Source organism: Vulpes vulpes, chromosome X, assembly GCF_048418805.1.
Source record: "Vulpes vulpes isolate BD-2025 chromosome X, VulVul3, whole genome shotgun sequence".
In the NCBI taxonomy this organism is placed as follows: Eukaryota; Metazoa; Chordata; class Mammalia; order Carnivora; family Canidae; genus Vulpes; species Vulpes vulpes.
In genome coordinates, this window is record NC_132796.1 from 88344434 (window position 1) to 88360767 (window position 16334).

The following is a 16334-nucleotide window of genomic DNA, read 5'->3' on the forward strand; positions in this document are numbered from 1 at the left end:
CTTTTTGTTGAGTTTTCAGAGTTCTTTGAATATTTTGGATAATGGTCCTTTCTCAGATGTGTCTTTTGCAGATATTTTCTCCTAGTCTGTGGCTTGTCTTCTCATTTTCCTGATGAATGTTCTTTTAAAATTTAGTTATTCTACCTTCTGCATAGGTAACATGCGTTTGGTAGAAAACCCATAAGGTGCAAAGAGTATACATTGAAAAGCAAGTCTTCCCGACCTTTGCCCCTTGGCCTCTCAGCTCTCTGCAGACAACCCGGTTTCCAGTATCTCCTCCGAATCTCTGCAAAGATGGCCTATGCAAAGATATGCATAAACATGCGCATTTATGTTCTTTTTGCTTTTAGATCAGCAGCAGCATATACTCTTCTGCACCATTTTTTTCTCTCCTAAAAAATGTGTCTCAGAGATGGTGCTGTATCAGTGAGATGGAGCTGCCATATCTTTGTAAATGGGGACATAGTATTCCATAGTACAATGATTTCTTTAACTAGCCCCCTATTGGCAGACATTCAGATTATTTCCAATTTTCTACTGCTACTAACGATGCCGTGACAAAAATCTTTGTAACACAAAACATCGTTTCCCACACGGACAAATATATCTGTAGAATAAATTCCTAGAAATAGGGTTGCTTTGGTCAAAGGATGTATGATTTTTACATCTTTAGAAATCCCATTTACTGATTTCAGTCCTCATGGAAAGGATGAACAACCCAACCTGTTACCTCTTTTGGAAGGCCTCTGTGGACTTTATCACAGAAATGATCAAATGCTTCACTTTGAAATATGTTTTTTATTTTCATTTACTGCAGGTCTGTTCCTTCTTTCCTTCAATATGCATTAAGCACAAACTGTGTTAAGCACAGACATGTATTAAGCATGTTTGTTGGTTGGCTTTGGGGATAAAACCACAAACACGACAGACATGATCACTGCCCTTGTGGTGTCTCCAGCCCTGGGGGTGGGGGTGAGGGGAAAAGATATGGGTGAGATAATTATACACTAAATCATGACAAACTGTGTCACAGGCCCTGAGGGGGAAACACAGGGCATCAGAAATGTTTCCTAGGCTTCTGATTTAGGCCAGGGGGTAGGGGGTCTGAGAAGATGGCCCTGAAGAAGCAATGTGTATTCTGATCAGTAAGAGAGGTAAGGGCTAGGTAGAGTAAAGGGCAGGTTCGAAGTCCTAGAGGCGGGAAGGAGTGTGGAGCAGGCCAGCAGCAGGGATCGGAGGAGCAAGAGAGGCTCTCAGGGCCAATCTTCTTACTTGACATGTGAGGACACCAAGGTTCAAAGAACTTCGGGAGCTGAGCAAGATCATCCAGATATGGGCAGAGCCAGACTGAAGGGCCAGGTCTTCTGTGGTTTTCCAAATGGTGCTCCAGCACATTCTGCAGCACGCCTGTCCTGGGATAGTTGTACACGACAGTTACTCGGGTCTGTGTGGCAGGAAGATGCAAGTTCAGGCCCTCGTGAATAGCAGCCTGACAGGTTTCATTTCTCTTTCCTAGTAAGCTACAGCTAAGGCAAACGGTAGTCTTGAGCTTCAGTCTGGTGGGTTGCCCTGGTCTTCAGTATACTTGTCTCTTCTCCAAGTTCAGATAATAAATAATAATGGCATTCATCACGATGGTTACTTGCGTAGCACTTGCTACACGTCGAATGCTGGCCTCAGGGCTTTATGTGGATTTCATTTAATCTTGACAACAATCCTACAGGGTAGATATTATGATTATCCCCATTTTACAGATGAGGGGATTGAGGCCCAGAAGGGTCACAGCATTAGCTCCAGGTCACAGATGGTGAGTGGCCCATGTGCTGTCAGTGTCAGCAGCAGGCAGGTGGTCTCAGGTCTGCACCCCAAGCTGCCCTGTGCTGGGGAGGGCCTACGGTGCTGACCCTCGGCCCTGTATGACATCTGAAATAAACTGCCCATGTCTAGCCCTCACCCTAGGTCAGCTAAATCACAATCTCTGGGGGTGGATCCCGATCACTGATGATTTTGAAAAGCCTCCCTGGTTAGTCTCATATGCAGCAATGGGTTGAGAAGCACCCATACATGTCATTACCATTCCTTCTTCCTCCAAGGGTATCTTAGTCGGGCCACAATAACAGAATACCGTAGACCCAGTGGCTGGGACAACAAAAGCTTACTTCTCACAGTTCTGGTGGTGGCACATTGGTTGTCTGGTGAGAACCCACTTCCTGGTTTGCAGACAGCTACCTGCTCGCTGTGTCTTCACAGAGTGGAGTGAGGGAGATCTCTGGTGTCTTTCTTTGTAAGGGCCCCAATCCTATTCATGAAGGCTCCACACTCAGGACTCGATCACCTCCCAAAGGCCCCACCACCACATACCATCACATGGGGACTTCAACATAATGAATGTTGGGGCACACAAATATTGTCCATAGGAAGGGACAGCCAGAAATCTGTGCTTGCCTTTATAGTTCTTTAGTCTGAGACTGGGAAAGGCATTTATTCAAAAATACTATGAGTGGGACATCTGGGTGGCACACTTGGTTAAGTGCCCAACTCTTGGTTTCAGCTCAGGTTGTGATCTTAGTGTCATGAGATTGAGTCCTGTGTTGGGCTCCATACTTGGCATGGAGTCTGCTTGAGATTCTCTCTCCCTCTGCCCCTCCTGCCCATTCTCTCTCTCTCTCTCTCTCTCTCTCTCTCTCTCTCTCTCTCTCTCAAATAAATCAATCTTTAAAAATCATACCATGAGTTCCGGAGTACCTGGCTGGCTCAGTCAGGGTCATGGGTCAAGCCCCATGTTGGCTATAGAAGCTACTTAAAAAAAATTTTTTTTAAAAACCTTTAAAAGGGACACCTGGGTGGCTCAGTCAGTGAAGCACTGCCTTTGGCTCAGGTCATGATCCCAGGATCCTGGGACTGAGCCCCACATCGGGCTCCCTGCTTAGTGGGGAGCCTGCTTCTCCCTCTTCCTCTGCCTGCTGCTCACACTGCTTGTGCACTCACACTGTGTCGAATAAATAAATAACATCTTTTAATAATAAAAATAAATAAAAACCTTTTTAAAAAATAACCATGAGTTCCAGTCTAAGCCTAGAGAATTCATTCAGGGTACACACGGTGGTCGTCACATTCAGTGATGACGTATGGGAAGTCTGTCAAGGACTAAGAGCATTCTCAGTCCTGGGCATCAGAAGACAGCATAGCTTAGTGGGATAGAGTTTGATTCTGAGTCAAACAGACCCAGATTCAAGTTGATGCTTTGTCTCATATTTTGTGATTTTGGAGATTCATCCTTTCAGAAACTCTATTTTGTCATCTCTAAAATGGGGCCAATAAAATAATACTACCTATTTCACAAGGCTTTTGTGAGGATTAAATAAGATCGTAGGTGTCATGTGCTCAGTGTAATGCCTGACCCCACACACTTGGGAAACAGTAGTCATTTTTTTCCCAGAGATTTCATTTATTTGAGAGAAAGAGCACAAGCAGGGGAGAGGCAGAAGGAGAAGGAGAAGCAGGCTTCCCACTGAGCAGGGAGCCCTACATGGGGTTTGATCCCAGGACCGCTGAGATCACGACCCAAGCCAAAGGCAGATGCTCAACCAACTGAGCCACCCAGGCACCCACATTAGTCTTTTTTTTTTTTTTTTTTTGGCTTCATAACCATCCATGTGGTTTATCTGAGCCTGGTCATAAAGTAAACAGTTGTATTTGGGAAAAGCTACTGGTGACACTGATATTGAGGGGAATTTGATTTGACATTTAATGAGTGCCTGATGTGTAAAATGAAGGGCATTAGACCCTGAAGAGCTAGGACAGAAGGAAGGCCTAGTGCCCGATTCCACAGGCCTGCTGGCTGCCAGCCCAGATTTGCACCCAGATAACACATACTGGTAGATTTTACCAAAGCAGAGAACCAAACAAATAGCTAGAGAGCACAAGAGAGGGAAAGAACTTCAACTCAAAGAAGCTATAAAATAATTATAAGACAATTAAGGAAATGTGAATAGTGATTGAATACATGATATTAAGGCATCATGATTTTTTTAGGTGTGATAATGGTATTATTCTGTATATTTTAGAGAAGAAGCCATTATATTTTAGAGAAACAAATATTTACAGTGAATTAAAATGATGTATTATGGGGTACAGATGAAAAAAAGATTGGCCATGTGTTGGTAATTATTGAAGCTTGGTATGGAACTTTGTATTCTTTTTTGCTATCTTCTCCCCTTTTGTATATGTTTGAAATTTTCTCCAATAAAAAGTTAGGTTTTTAATTTTTTTTTAAGATTTTATTTATTCATGAGAAACAGAGAGAGGGAGAGAGAGAGGTAGAGACACAGGCAGAGGGAGAAGCAGGCTCCATGCAGGGAGCCTGACGTGGGACTCGATCCCCGGTCTCCAGGATCACGCCCTGGACTGAAGGGTCGCTAAACCGCTGAGCCACCCGGGCTGCCCAAGGTTTTGTTTTGTTTTGTTTGTTTTTTGTTTTTGTTTTTTTGTAAACTCTGGGCCAAACGTGGGGCTTAAACTCTCATCCCTGAAATCAAGAGTCACATGTTCCATCAACTGAACTAGCCAGGCACCCCTACAATAAAGTTTTTTTTTAAATAAGAGATAGGAGGGGTGCCTGGGTGGCTCAGTCAGTTGAGCATCGGACTCTTGATTTCAGTTCAGGTCATGATCTTGGGATTGTGGGTGGGATCGAGCCTCACGTCTGGCTCCATGCTGGGCATGGAGCCTGCTTGGGCTTCTCTCTCTACCTCTCTCTCTGCCCCCAAAGAAGAAGAAAAGAAGAAGGAGAAGGAGAAGAAGAAGGGAGAAGAAGGAGGAGGTGGAGGAGGAGGAAGAAGAAGATGAAGGAGGAGGAGGAAACTTCATTAAAATTTTTTAAATTTTTAAAAATGATCTTTTTCTCCTACCTCTGTTCCCCCCTCCACCACTCCAAAAAAAAAAAAAAATGAGAGGTGGGGCTCCTGGCTGGTTCAGTCAGTGGGCATGCAACTCTTGATCTCAGGGTTGTGAGTTCGAGTCCCATGTTGGGTGTAGAGTTTATGGAAGTGTTGAATCTCTATACTGTGCACCTGAAACTAATATAAACACTATATCTTAACTGGAATTAAAATTAAAACTTCAAGTAAAGAAATACATAAATAAATGTTAATCTCATCTTAAAAATACCTTTATGGCAACATCTGGACTGGTGCTTGACCAAGTATCTGGATACCATGATCTAGCCAACTTGACACACGAAATTAACCATCACAGACTGGTAGTGGAAAATAAAACTGGGAAGACAGGTGGCCACCAAATTGTAGAGGGTTTTGAATTCTGTTAATTTTCTCTTTAGAAGACTTTTCTTAGAAAATTGGGAGTTGGTGAGGGGTTTCGCAGCAAAGCAATGAAACCATCTGGTGAGTTTGGAATAATACCTGGCTGCAGTGTGGAGGATGGGCTGGAGAGGGCAGAGACTGGAGTGTAGGGATAGGTAAGGAAATTGTGTCAATCACTTGCTCACATTGAAGAAGTATGCAGGAGCTGATCCTGTAGGGCTTACAACTTTCTGTAGTGTGCTAGAGCCAGCTCCTATTGGCTCAGGAGAGCTGATTATTGAATTGCAGGAAATCCAGGATCTGGTGGACCTCACAGATGGTAGCTTGAAATCGGCCATGTGGGAGTATTTACACCATTGAAACTGGCAAATGCTACAGCTCAGGGCTTTTTTTTTTCTCCCCAGAGAATCAGTTGTTAAATATTTACCATTACATTACCACCACAGCTTGTAGGTAACAGTAAGAAATGTAGACTTTATTCCAAGTGTTCTATAAAGCCATTAAAATATTTTCAGCAGATGAATAAAAGATCTGATTTTTTTTAACCTCTCCAGTGACTCTAAAGAGAATGGACTATAGGGGGCCAGGCAAGTACTCTCAAAACCCTCTGTCCCAAGGAGACCAAAAGGGAGCTGCATAATGGTCCATGTCAGCAATGATGGTGGCTTGGCAGCAAAGGTGGAGTGAAGTAAAGGCATGTGGAAGATGGTTAAGCTCCTAAGATTAAATACAGGTGGCCCTTGATTCATCAACTTGTGATAATTGCCCTGTTCTGTAACTCATATAGCTTGCTTAGTGTCTTTTTGTTTTAGTTGGGGAGGGGCACCAGATTACATAATGATTGCCTTGACTCATGACTCAGGGCTTTTTTTTGTAGTTTTACTGGAAACCAGCAGAAGATAAATCAATCATATGATTTCATAACAGAATAAGAAGGTTAATTTCTTACATGAACATAATCTCTTTTCAATATGTCAGTCTCACAGTAGCAGAAGGAACTTCAAGTCTTTGGCAGATTCTAAAGGGAAAGGAAGCTTGTGATATCTATTTGGCAATGGTTCTTTATTGGTGGGGTGAGAAGTAAAGGAGGCCAGGTTACAACAATGTCCAAGTAAACACTTTAAAGTAAAACATTCACCAAAGACCCCTGACCATTTGGGCTCCTAAAACTCCAGGCTGGGAGACTCAGCTTGTCCATTTCACGTTTTGTTTCTCATACTCTGATCTGTACTTGACTGTTACTGTACCCCAAAGGGAAGGGCTAACCCAGAGGTTCACCCTTCATCTTGATACAGGACTTTATATGGTTAAAGCAAAGAACATCAATCCCTTTAGGGGCACCTAGCTGGCTCAGTTGGAAGAGCATGCGACTCTTGATCTCAGGGTTGTGAGTTCAAGCCCCACATTGGGCGTAGAGATTACTTTAAAATGAAATCTTTATGGGCACCTGGGTGGCTCAGTTGGTTAAACGTCTGCCCTCAGGTCATGATCTCAGGATCCTGGAATTGAGTCCTGAATCAGGCTCCCTGCTCAGCAGGGAATCTGCTTCTCCCTCTGTCCCTCCCCACTCATACATAAGTATGCTCTGTCTTCCTCTCTCTCTCTCCGAAATAAATAAAATCTTTAAAAAATAAAAATGAAAGTAAAAATAAAATCTTTTAAAAAAAAAAAGATGTTGATCCTAAAAAAAGAAAAAAAAAGATGTTGATCCTTCGAGCTGGATTAATGAAGAAAGATACAACAATCTTTCATATAAAATGAAGAACCATGGAACCTAGTTAATTTGCATGGCACTAAAATTATAATAACAACCCAGGGTTTGGTAAGGAAATTAATAATATAAACAGCATGAGGTATTATTCCCCCCATTTTTGAAATGAGGAAATTGAAGTTTAGAGACATTAAGGAACTTGCTTACGATCACAGAGCTGGTGAGGGGAAGAGACAGGGTTCCAATCCAGATCTGTGTGATGGTAAAACCCATGCCTGTGACCTCGTGCTCCAGGTAGGCTTCCACAAACTGCTCAGCTCCATGTGAACATAGGGGCCCAGAAAGTTTCAACACTCTGCTGCCCTCTGTCAATCTAGTTTCAGTCATATATAATCAAATGGAATATCCTTCTGAAATTTCCTATTTAGGCTTCACTAATTTAAACTACCCACCCCCCCACACACACACACACACATGCACATTGGAATTAGTGACATTTTCTGTATTGTTGACTGAATGTCCTTATGGTGGGGGTTCATGAGAGAGGCTGAAGTCTGTTGAGAAAGAGGATGACTGTCCTTGCCAGGACCAAGCAACAGCAAGTGGCAGGGTGGGGTGTCCTGCAAGGGCACAAGCTAGGTAGGTGTCAGGTGCAGCACACGTTGTCATTTTATGTCTTGGAACCTAGAGACCAAGATCAGGGCATCAGTGAAAGGCAGGGTCCCAGAGGGCAGATTGCAATGGCCCAGGGGCTCGAGTCTCAGCTTTTGTCACTCTCGGTCACTCTTCCTCCCAAGATCTTGGGTTTTCATCTATAAATGAAGTCCTTGGATCTTTTTTTAAAGATTTTATCTTCAAGTAATCTCTATACCCAATGTAGGACTCGAACTCACGACCAAGAGATCGAGCGTCGCAGGCTCCTCTGAGCCAGCCGGGTTTCCCCATTGGACTGGAATATCTTAAGGTCCCTTTTTTATCTGAGTCTGTGGTTTGGGGGTTCAGGGTTATTGGGGCCTGGAGTAATGAGATCTAGGAACCAAAATGAGAGCAAGGAAGGGCCAGGCTTCATGGTCAGAAACAAAAATCTACAGTTCATAAGGCCTGAACTTCCGGGTAGTTTGTTTCAGTGATTAAAATTGAGTTTTAGCACTACTTCCCTGGTTGTAATTTGTTCATACAGACTACAGAGTTTTATGGAGGATGGAGAAAAGAGAAGCTCAGTAAGACATAGTCCCAGCCATCAGGGATCACAGTCTCCTAGGGGAAAGAACATGAACTAGAATAAAATGTGTAACTTATTAGCCATATGACCTTGATCAAATCACTTAGCCCAGGGCAGCCCAGGTGGCTCAGCGGTTTAGCACCTGCCTTCAGCCCAGGGTGTGATCCTGGAGACCCCGGATGGAGTCCCGCATCAGGCTTCCTGCATGGAGCCTGCTTCTCCCTCTGCCTGTGTCTCTGCCTCTCTCTCTGTGTGTGTCTCTCATGAATAAATAAATAAAATCTTTTAAAAAATCACTGAGCCTGTCCCCACACCTCAGTTTCTCCACCTGGTACAGGCACATAAGCAGTCAAGAAACATCTATATATTAGTAGCAGCGATGGTAACATTATTACAGACTACACGCGTGATATTTTGTCTTGGACGCTATCATTTCTTAGCAAAAGAGAACTACACACTGTTGTTGCGACGAGAGAAGAAATAATGTGAAATTTGATCCTCGTTTTCTTTTTTTAAAGATTTTATTTATTCATGAGAGACACAGAAAGAGACAGAGAGGCAGAGACACAGGCAGAGGGAGAAGCAGACTCTACGCAGGGAGCCTGACGTGGGACTTGATCCCGGGTCTCCAGGATCAGGCCCTGGGCTGAAGGCAGGTGCCAAACCGCTGAGCCACCCGGGCTGACCTGATCCTTGTTTTCTAAAAGGATTCTCTATCGTATAGGTTTTGACCCACCATTTTTATAGTTTGTGCGGAACATTATGTCAAAATGCTTTTAAAATTCCAGACCACTCCTGTACTGAGCATTTCAGGCATTTATTCAGCAAACCGTTCGCTGAGCACCGGCCATGTGCCAGCTGCTAGGGAAGGCACCAGAAATACAGAAATGAATAAGACCCAGTCCTTATGAGTGTGCAGCCCCCTGGGAAAAACAGGCATGTGGATCAGATATGGTTACAGTATGAAAGGGACCGCCTGGAAAGAGCTGTCCATGTTCGCCATCTCCAGCCATTCTCTTGTGATCTCTCTTGAATCATTCCAATCAGACTTTTGCCCTCACTACTCAATAGAAACTTCTCTTCTTAAGGTAAAAATGGTGACCTCCATTGTCATTAAATCCAATGGTCAGACTCAGTCGTCATCTTCTGTGGCCATCGAGGGCTCACCACTCCCTGTGATACACTCAGTGCCTGTATTGGCTTCCGAGATATCACCTTGCCTAGTTTCCCTTCTAAAAGCTGACTGCTCCTTCTCAGTCTTCTTTGCCAGTCTTCCTCTTTTCTTTGGCTTCTGAATGTCAGGGTATCCCCAAGTTTGAGCCCTGAGTGATATCATCTAGTCTCCTGGATTTCAATACCATCTAGTTCTGACCCTCTCTTCTGAGCTGCACACTTGTGTAACCAACTCCCTATCTCCATTTAGATGTCAGAGGTATCACACAATTGAGCTCCTGATGTCTCCACACACCCTCCCAAGAAAACCCTGCTTCTCCCAGTTTTTCCCATCTTGGTTAATGGTGGTGCTTCCATCTACCAGTTGCTCAGGAGTCATCAACCCCCACTGACTCCAGAAACTTTGAAGTCATCTACCCCTGCTTATAATCTCCTAACCAGTCTCCCTCAATCTTTCTACCCTTTACCCAACACAGCAGCCAAAGTGATCCTATTAAAATATTAACTAGGCTATGTCACTCTTCTATTGAGAACCCAGCAGCATCTCCCATTCTCACTCATTAAATCGAAATACTTACAATGGCCTACCAACCTTATGGGATCCAGTCATGATGCAATCGTAATCCGGTCATGATCTAGTCGCCAGTTACTTTTCTGATGCCATGTCTGATTACTCTCTCTTTTGTTCCTTCCATTCCCACCACATTGGCCTCCTTTTTGTCTAACACCCCAGGCATGTTCCTGCCCCAGGACCCTTGCAGATAACTATACAATTCTCTTCCTTCGGCTCTTTACTCAAATGTCATCTTCTTGCTGAGTATTCCCTGACCACCCTAATAAAGACTTCAACACTCTCAAGGCACTCCCTGTATGTTTTCCCTGCCTTTATTTTCTTCAGAGCATTCACTGCCTTTTAATATTTGGTATCATTATTTATTTTGTCTGTCCCCCCCAAAAAACTAGAATTTCAGCTCTGTGGGGAACAGGAACTTTTGCCTGTTTGGTTCACTGCTCTATCCTCAGTGCCTGGCACATAGTAGGTGCTCAATAAACATTTGAATAAATGAAAAGTCTTCATAGGGGATAATGGGAGCTAATAGAAGTACAGAAATATTACAAAGGAGTGCAGGGGGTGAACAATGCTTTTAATGCTAGGAAAAGTCATTTAAGGGCTTTGTATGTCATTCTAAGGAACTTGGATTTTATCCTATAGGTGGTAGAGAAGTCAGTGAAGGAGTCAGTGGTCCCTACTGAAATGTTAGAAATGCATTCTGAATGCACTGGAAAGGTCAGGAGTGGGTCCAGGAGGCCAGGAAGAGACTGCTGCAGTGATCCATGCATGAGATGCATGAGATAGTGGTAGCCTGAACTAAGAGAGTGGCAGCTGAGAATGTAGAAAAAGGAATGGATCTGAGAAGTACTGTATTTAGAAGATGAAATTTATTTTTAAGATTTTATTTATTTATTTGAGAGGGAGAGAGAGAGAAGGAGCCAGAGCACATGAGCAGGGAGAGGGAGAAGCAGACTCCCTGCTGAGCAGGGAGCCTGATGTGGGGCCTGGGGATCCCAGGACGCTGGGATCACCACCTGAGCCAAAGGCAGATGCTCAACTGACTGAACTACCCAGGAACCCCTAAAAGATAACATTGATTGTACTTGATGATTGATTGGCTAGGGCAGTGAAAGTGAGCAAATCCCAAGTCCCTGGCCTGGGGTAGCAGGTTGAACAGTGGTGCCATTTACTGAGATAAATACAGAAGAGGGGTGCCTGGGTGGCTCAGTCAGTTAAGTGTCTGATTCTTGACCTTGGCTCTGGGCTTAATCTCATGGTCATGAGTTTGAGCCCCACACTGGGCTCCATGCTGGGCATGGAGCTAGCTAGCTAGCTGGATAGAAATACAGAAGAAAGCATAAATTTGATGTGGCCAAGGTGAAAGGCAACAATGAGTTCTAGGTGTGTCAAGTGTTGAGAACCTGTGTGCTATCCAGGTGGAGATGTCCAGTAGGCAACTGGATGCTTGATTATGGAGCTCAGGGTGGGAGGTCAGGGCTAAAGAGAAAGACCTGGAAGTCATCTAACTGTAGATGGTATCTAAAGCCATGGCTATGGTAGCATTTCCTACAGAAGTTGTATAAATTGAGGAGGACAAAAAGTCACTGGTTATTCGTGCCAAACACTGCCCCAAAAATCGAATACGAAAATATCCGCAAAAAAACACCTACTGAATTTGGCAGGTAAGAGGCCCTAAGTGAATATATTTCATTTATTCAAATATTCCTTGAACATTTGCTATGTGTCAAGGAGACTGAAATACATGTAGTGAACCAAACACTCAATCATCCCCTCTCCCAGAGAGCTAAAATTCTAGTTGGGAGGAGCAGACAAATAAGAAAATAAATGAGTAAATAATAACAAATCTTACAAGGCAGTGAGTGCTCTGGAAAAAAAGAAAGTCAGGGAAATAATGCAGGCCTGGCTGGAAACAGCAAGCAGAGTAATGGGCACAGATGCCAGACTGTAGTGAGTAGAGCAGTGAGTGGGGAGGGCGGAAGTGGAGTCAGCCAGAGTCTACTGTTGTTTCAAGAAGAAGTGCAAACAATAAGGGGAATGGATGTCCATTACCAGATGAGTGGCCAAACACACGGTGCTACAGCCACACAACAGAATACTACTCGGCAATAAAAAGGAAGAAACTATTGATGACCACAACATGGATGAATCTCAGAAACGTGCCGAGTGAAGGTAGCCAGTCTCAAGGGGGGCCTGGCTGGCTCAGTCAGAAAAGCGTGTGACTCTTGATCTCAGGATTGTGAGTTCAAGCCGCACATGGGGTGTAAAGATCAATTAAATAAATAAGACTTTCAAAAAAACCACTTGAAGAAGCCAGTCTCAAAAGGTCACATGCTATATGCTTCCATTTAGATGATAGTCTCAAAAGGCAAAATGATAGGGACAGAGAAGAGACCAGTGGCTTCCCAGGGCTGGGGATGGGGGAGGCCTTGACAGCAAAGGGGCAGTTCATGAGAACTGTGGGGGCAGAAGGAGCAATTCTGTGTCCTGATTGTGATGGTGGTCACACAACTATATGTGTGTTAAAACTCCTAGAACTCTACCCTGCAAGAAGATAATTTTACTATATATTAATGTGGGAATGAGAGGTTGGACTGTATCTAAAGGACAAAGATTGGAGGCAGGAGTTGTTTGTAAATGAGAGGGACTTGTGTTTATGCATTTGCTAAGGAGAAAAGTCAGGTCTCTAGGGAAGAATGCCCAAGAGGAGTTCAAAGGTATGAGATCAGGCACCTGGGTGGCTCAGTCGATTAGGCAGACGTCTACCTTCAGTTCAGGTCATCACCTCGGGGTTCTGGGATCAAGTCCCAGGTCATGCTTCCTTTGCAGTGGAGAGTCTACTTCCCCCTCTCTCTCTGCCTCCTCCTCCTGCTCATGCTCTGTGTCTGTCTGTCTGCCTGCCTGTCTCTCAAATAAATAAAATCTAAAAAACAAAACAAAACAAAAAGACAAAGGTATGAAGTCCAGGGCACAGGTGAGAAGAAAAGATATTTATGCAAAGAAGCAAAAGTTGCGTCCCTGTACAATCTGTTTTCTCTATGAACCAGGAGACCAGGTCACCTACCTAGAGCAGAGGAACGGGTGCGGGGTGCTGGGCATCAAGGGGTGTGGGAAGGTTTGGAGGAGCCACCCTGAGGAACAGGCAAGGAAGCTTTGAAGGTTTCGTTCACAGTATGAAGACCCAGCATAGGTTGGCAACTTTGAAACTTTAGTGGTGCCCATCTGCCCTGTTGTGGATTTGTCTTCAGTGGCTTGGGGCAGAGAAGGCATGTGTGGGTGAGAGCAACTGAAGGACCAGGGGAAAGGATTTGGAGGGTAGGAGCACAAAAAACAGCTAGGATTGGAAAAGGAAGCCACTGAAGCCAGCAGGGAACTGGTGCCCTGGGGGATACGTGAGGAGGCAAGTGCCTGGGGGCTTAAGGATCTAACCTTAATGAAAAACAGGAACTAGCAAGGGAGGGGGCCGGTGGATGAGAACGCTGTGGTCCCAGAGGTTCTGAATTGCAAGATTTCAGAGGTGGGTGTGGAGGACTAGTCCTTTAGGTAAGGTATTGTGTTGCTGTTTATCATACTGAATTTTTTAAGATTTGATTTTATTTATTTGTGAGAGAGAGAGAGAAAGAGAGAGCACAGAAGCAGGGGGAGCGGCAAAGGGAGAGGGAGAAGCGGATATCTCACTCAGCAGGGAGCCAGACATGAGGGCTCAATCCCAGGACCCTGAGATCATGACCTGAGCCGAAGGCAGACGCTTCACCAAGTGAGCCACCCAGGCACCCCAATTTGCCATACTATCTACGTAATAGTAATAGCAATGCTAGCTCATACTTACTGATCCCTACCATGTGCCTGACACTGCTGATCGCTTTACATGCATATCTCATTGAATTCTCACAACAGCCCCATGAAGCAGGTTGAAGGAAACTGAGGATCTGGAGGGTTAGGTATGTGCCCAGAGTCACATGGCAGCAACAAGGAGTGTGGCTGAGGGCCATGAGCCACAGCAGAGAATTCTGGCATGAGCGTGAAGGAGTCAGGAGTCAGGGGACAGCAAGAGGAAGCTAGAAGAATGCTGCTGTCACTCTGCTCTTCACCATGGGACATCCTGTGGTGTGGGGAAATGAGCAGCCCACTCTTGAGAGCTTCGCAGAGGAGGCATCAGTTAAGAAAAGGAGACCTGGGGCGAGGGCCCTTTAAAAAGGTTAAGGGCGTAGGAGAATGTTTATCACGTCCAGGGTGGCATAGTTTGGGAACCAACTTTAAGTATGAAGCTTAGTCTGTCCTGAATGATTGCTTCCTTCCAAGCAAAATAGGCCACAAATATGTGAACGGAGTGTCGTGACTTCACTGTGTGGTAATATTCATTCTGAGCCCATTAAGCAAGCGCCCTGTGGCAGCCATTCTTGGCCAGCATCTGGGCCAGGTACACAGCAAGCAGATCCCAGACTCGAGTCCCTGGCTTCTTGGACTAGAACATTTATTTCCTGGTGACAAAATCACTATGTCCCATCTTCTATGTTTCCTGCCAGGCTCAGAGCCCACACCTTCCCCACCACGGAGGAGTGGATGTCCATTTCTCAGGAGCAGTGGACTGCTTCCGGCAGATAGTCAAAGCCCAAGGAGTCCTGGCCCTCTGGAATGGACTGACAGCCAACTTGCTGAAGGTGAGAAGGGTGGTCAGTCTCTTGCTTCCAATGCTAGCCTGTTCCCTTGCCACTCCCCTACAGGTGGCCTGGAGACACCCCATCTAGCACTGATGGAGGCACAAGGCCCATGAGTGCAGCCTGGGGGTCAGCCCTGAGACAGGGGGACCCTGTGCAGTGGTGGGGCATTTGACACCCCATCCCAGAGGAACTGAGCACTTAGTGTAGAGGTTCCTGACATGGGGGCTCATGGACTCCTAAGGGGAACCTAATCCCCTAGCCCAACATTGTATGCAGAAACGTGTAGTTATGTGCCTATGTGCATCTCTCTGGGGAGAGGATCCATAGCTTTCATCACATTCCCAAAGAATTTCATGACCCACCCTCCCTCCCCACAAAAGAAAAAAAAAGGTTAAGAACTTTGGACTAACCTTACACAAGTATCAGATTGTCTATAGGCATATTCATCCCGGCCATGCATGCCCTTTAACCTCTGCCCTTCCTCTCCCCTCACCCACACTGTGCCAGCTTTCATTCTGCCATCTTCCCTGATGCCAAAAAGAATTGTCCACAGCCTTTGCCTTCGTTTACCATGGTCCAGATTGACTGCAGATACACTGACAGTTATCTTTTTAAGATTTCAACATGAGGGATCCCTGGGTGGCGCAGCGGTTTGGCGCCTGCCTTTGGCCCAGGGCGCGATCCTGGAGACCCTGGATCGAATCCCACGTCGGGCTCCCGGTGCATGGAGCCTGCTTCTCCCTCTGCCTGTGTCTCTGCCTCTCTCTCTCTCTCTGTGACTATCACAAATAAATAAAAATTAAAAAAAAAAAACAAAAAAAAAGATTTCAACATGATTTTCATTTCTTTTTAAACAGATAGTTCCATATTTTGGAGTTATGTTTGGCACCTTTGAGTTCTGCAAGAGAATCTGTCTTTACCAAAATGGTTACATTGTGTCTCCTCTGAGCTATAAATTGACCCCAGGGGTGGATCAGAGTTTGAAGCCCCAGGAATTACGGGAATTTAAAAAGTTCTTCAAAACTGGACAGCTAAAGTCTAAAAAACCAACCCTTTAAAACTGAATGGAACAAGAAGCACAGTTAGGGCATGTTACAATCATACAAAAATGTAGCCTCATAATCCTGTGTGCATGGAGTGACAAGAGGATATACCCATCTGCTGCTCTTGGAAATGAGAAGATTCAGCCACATACCAGCTCCAAGCTCCAAGCTGATGACCTGGTACACACCTGTGCCACGGGGAAGCTTCCCAACAGGACTGTTTCGTGGTGGCATTCCACCAGATTTTATAATAAAATCTAGCCTTCATTCACGAAATGTGCAATTTACACTCTGTAAATGTGCGACTCACAGGACGCCAAAGAAAGGGCATCGCCATGACCTCAAAGTGACATGCAGTTGAAGTGGCTGAGCAGGGATCCCTGAGTGGCTCAGTGGTTTAGCGCCTGCCTTTGGCCCAGGGCATGATCCTGTAGTCCTGGGATCAAGTCCCACATCAGGCTCCCTGCATGGAGCCTGCTTCTCCCTCTGTCTATGTCTCTGCCTCTCTCTCTGTGTCTCTCATGAATAAATAAATAAAATCTTTAAAAAAAAAAAAAAAAGAAATGGCTGAGCAAATACCACATCATGAGCTCAGCCACATGGTCACAGCTCGCACTAACCCACACTGGCCT

The 16334-nt window shown here is 45.0% G+C and overlaps 1 protein-coding gene across 2 annotated transcripts in view; it reads left to right on the forward strand.

The window, feature by feature from the left end:
- The window catches only part of SLC25A43 (solute carrier family 25 member 43), a 38557-nt gene extending 22579 nt beyond the window's left edge, over positions 1 to 15978 (forward strand). The window contains exons 4-5 of one of the 2 annotated variants that reach the window (XM_072744898.1): positions 14525 to 14659; positions 15167 to 15431. In XM_072744898.1, the coding sequence (XP_072600999.1) occupies positions 14525 to 14659; positions 15167 to 15190 (159 nt within the window). In that variant the 3' untranslated portion in view covers positions 15191 to 15431. Of the gene's footprint in view, positions 1 to 14524; positions 14660 to 15166; positions 15432 to 15516 lie in introns of those variants that run through there. The other variant, XM_025986776.2, reaches the window with a different exon arrangement.
- Positions 15979 to 16334: the final 356 nt, after the last annotated feature.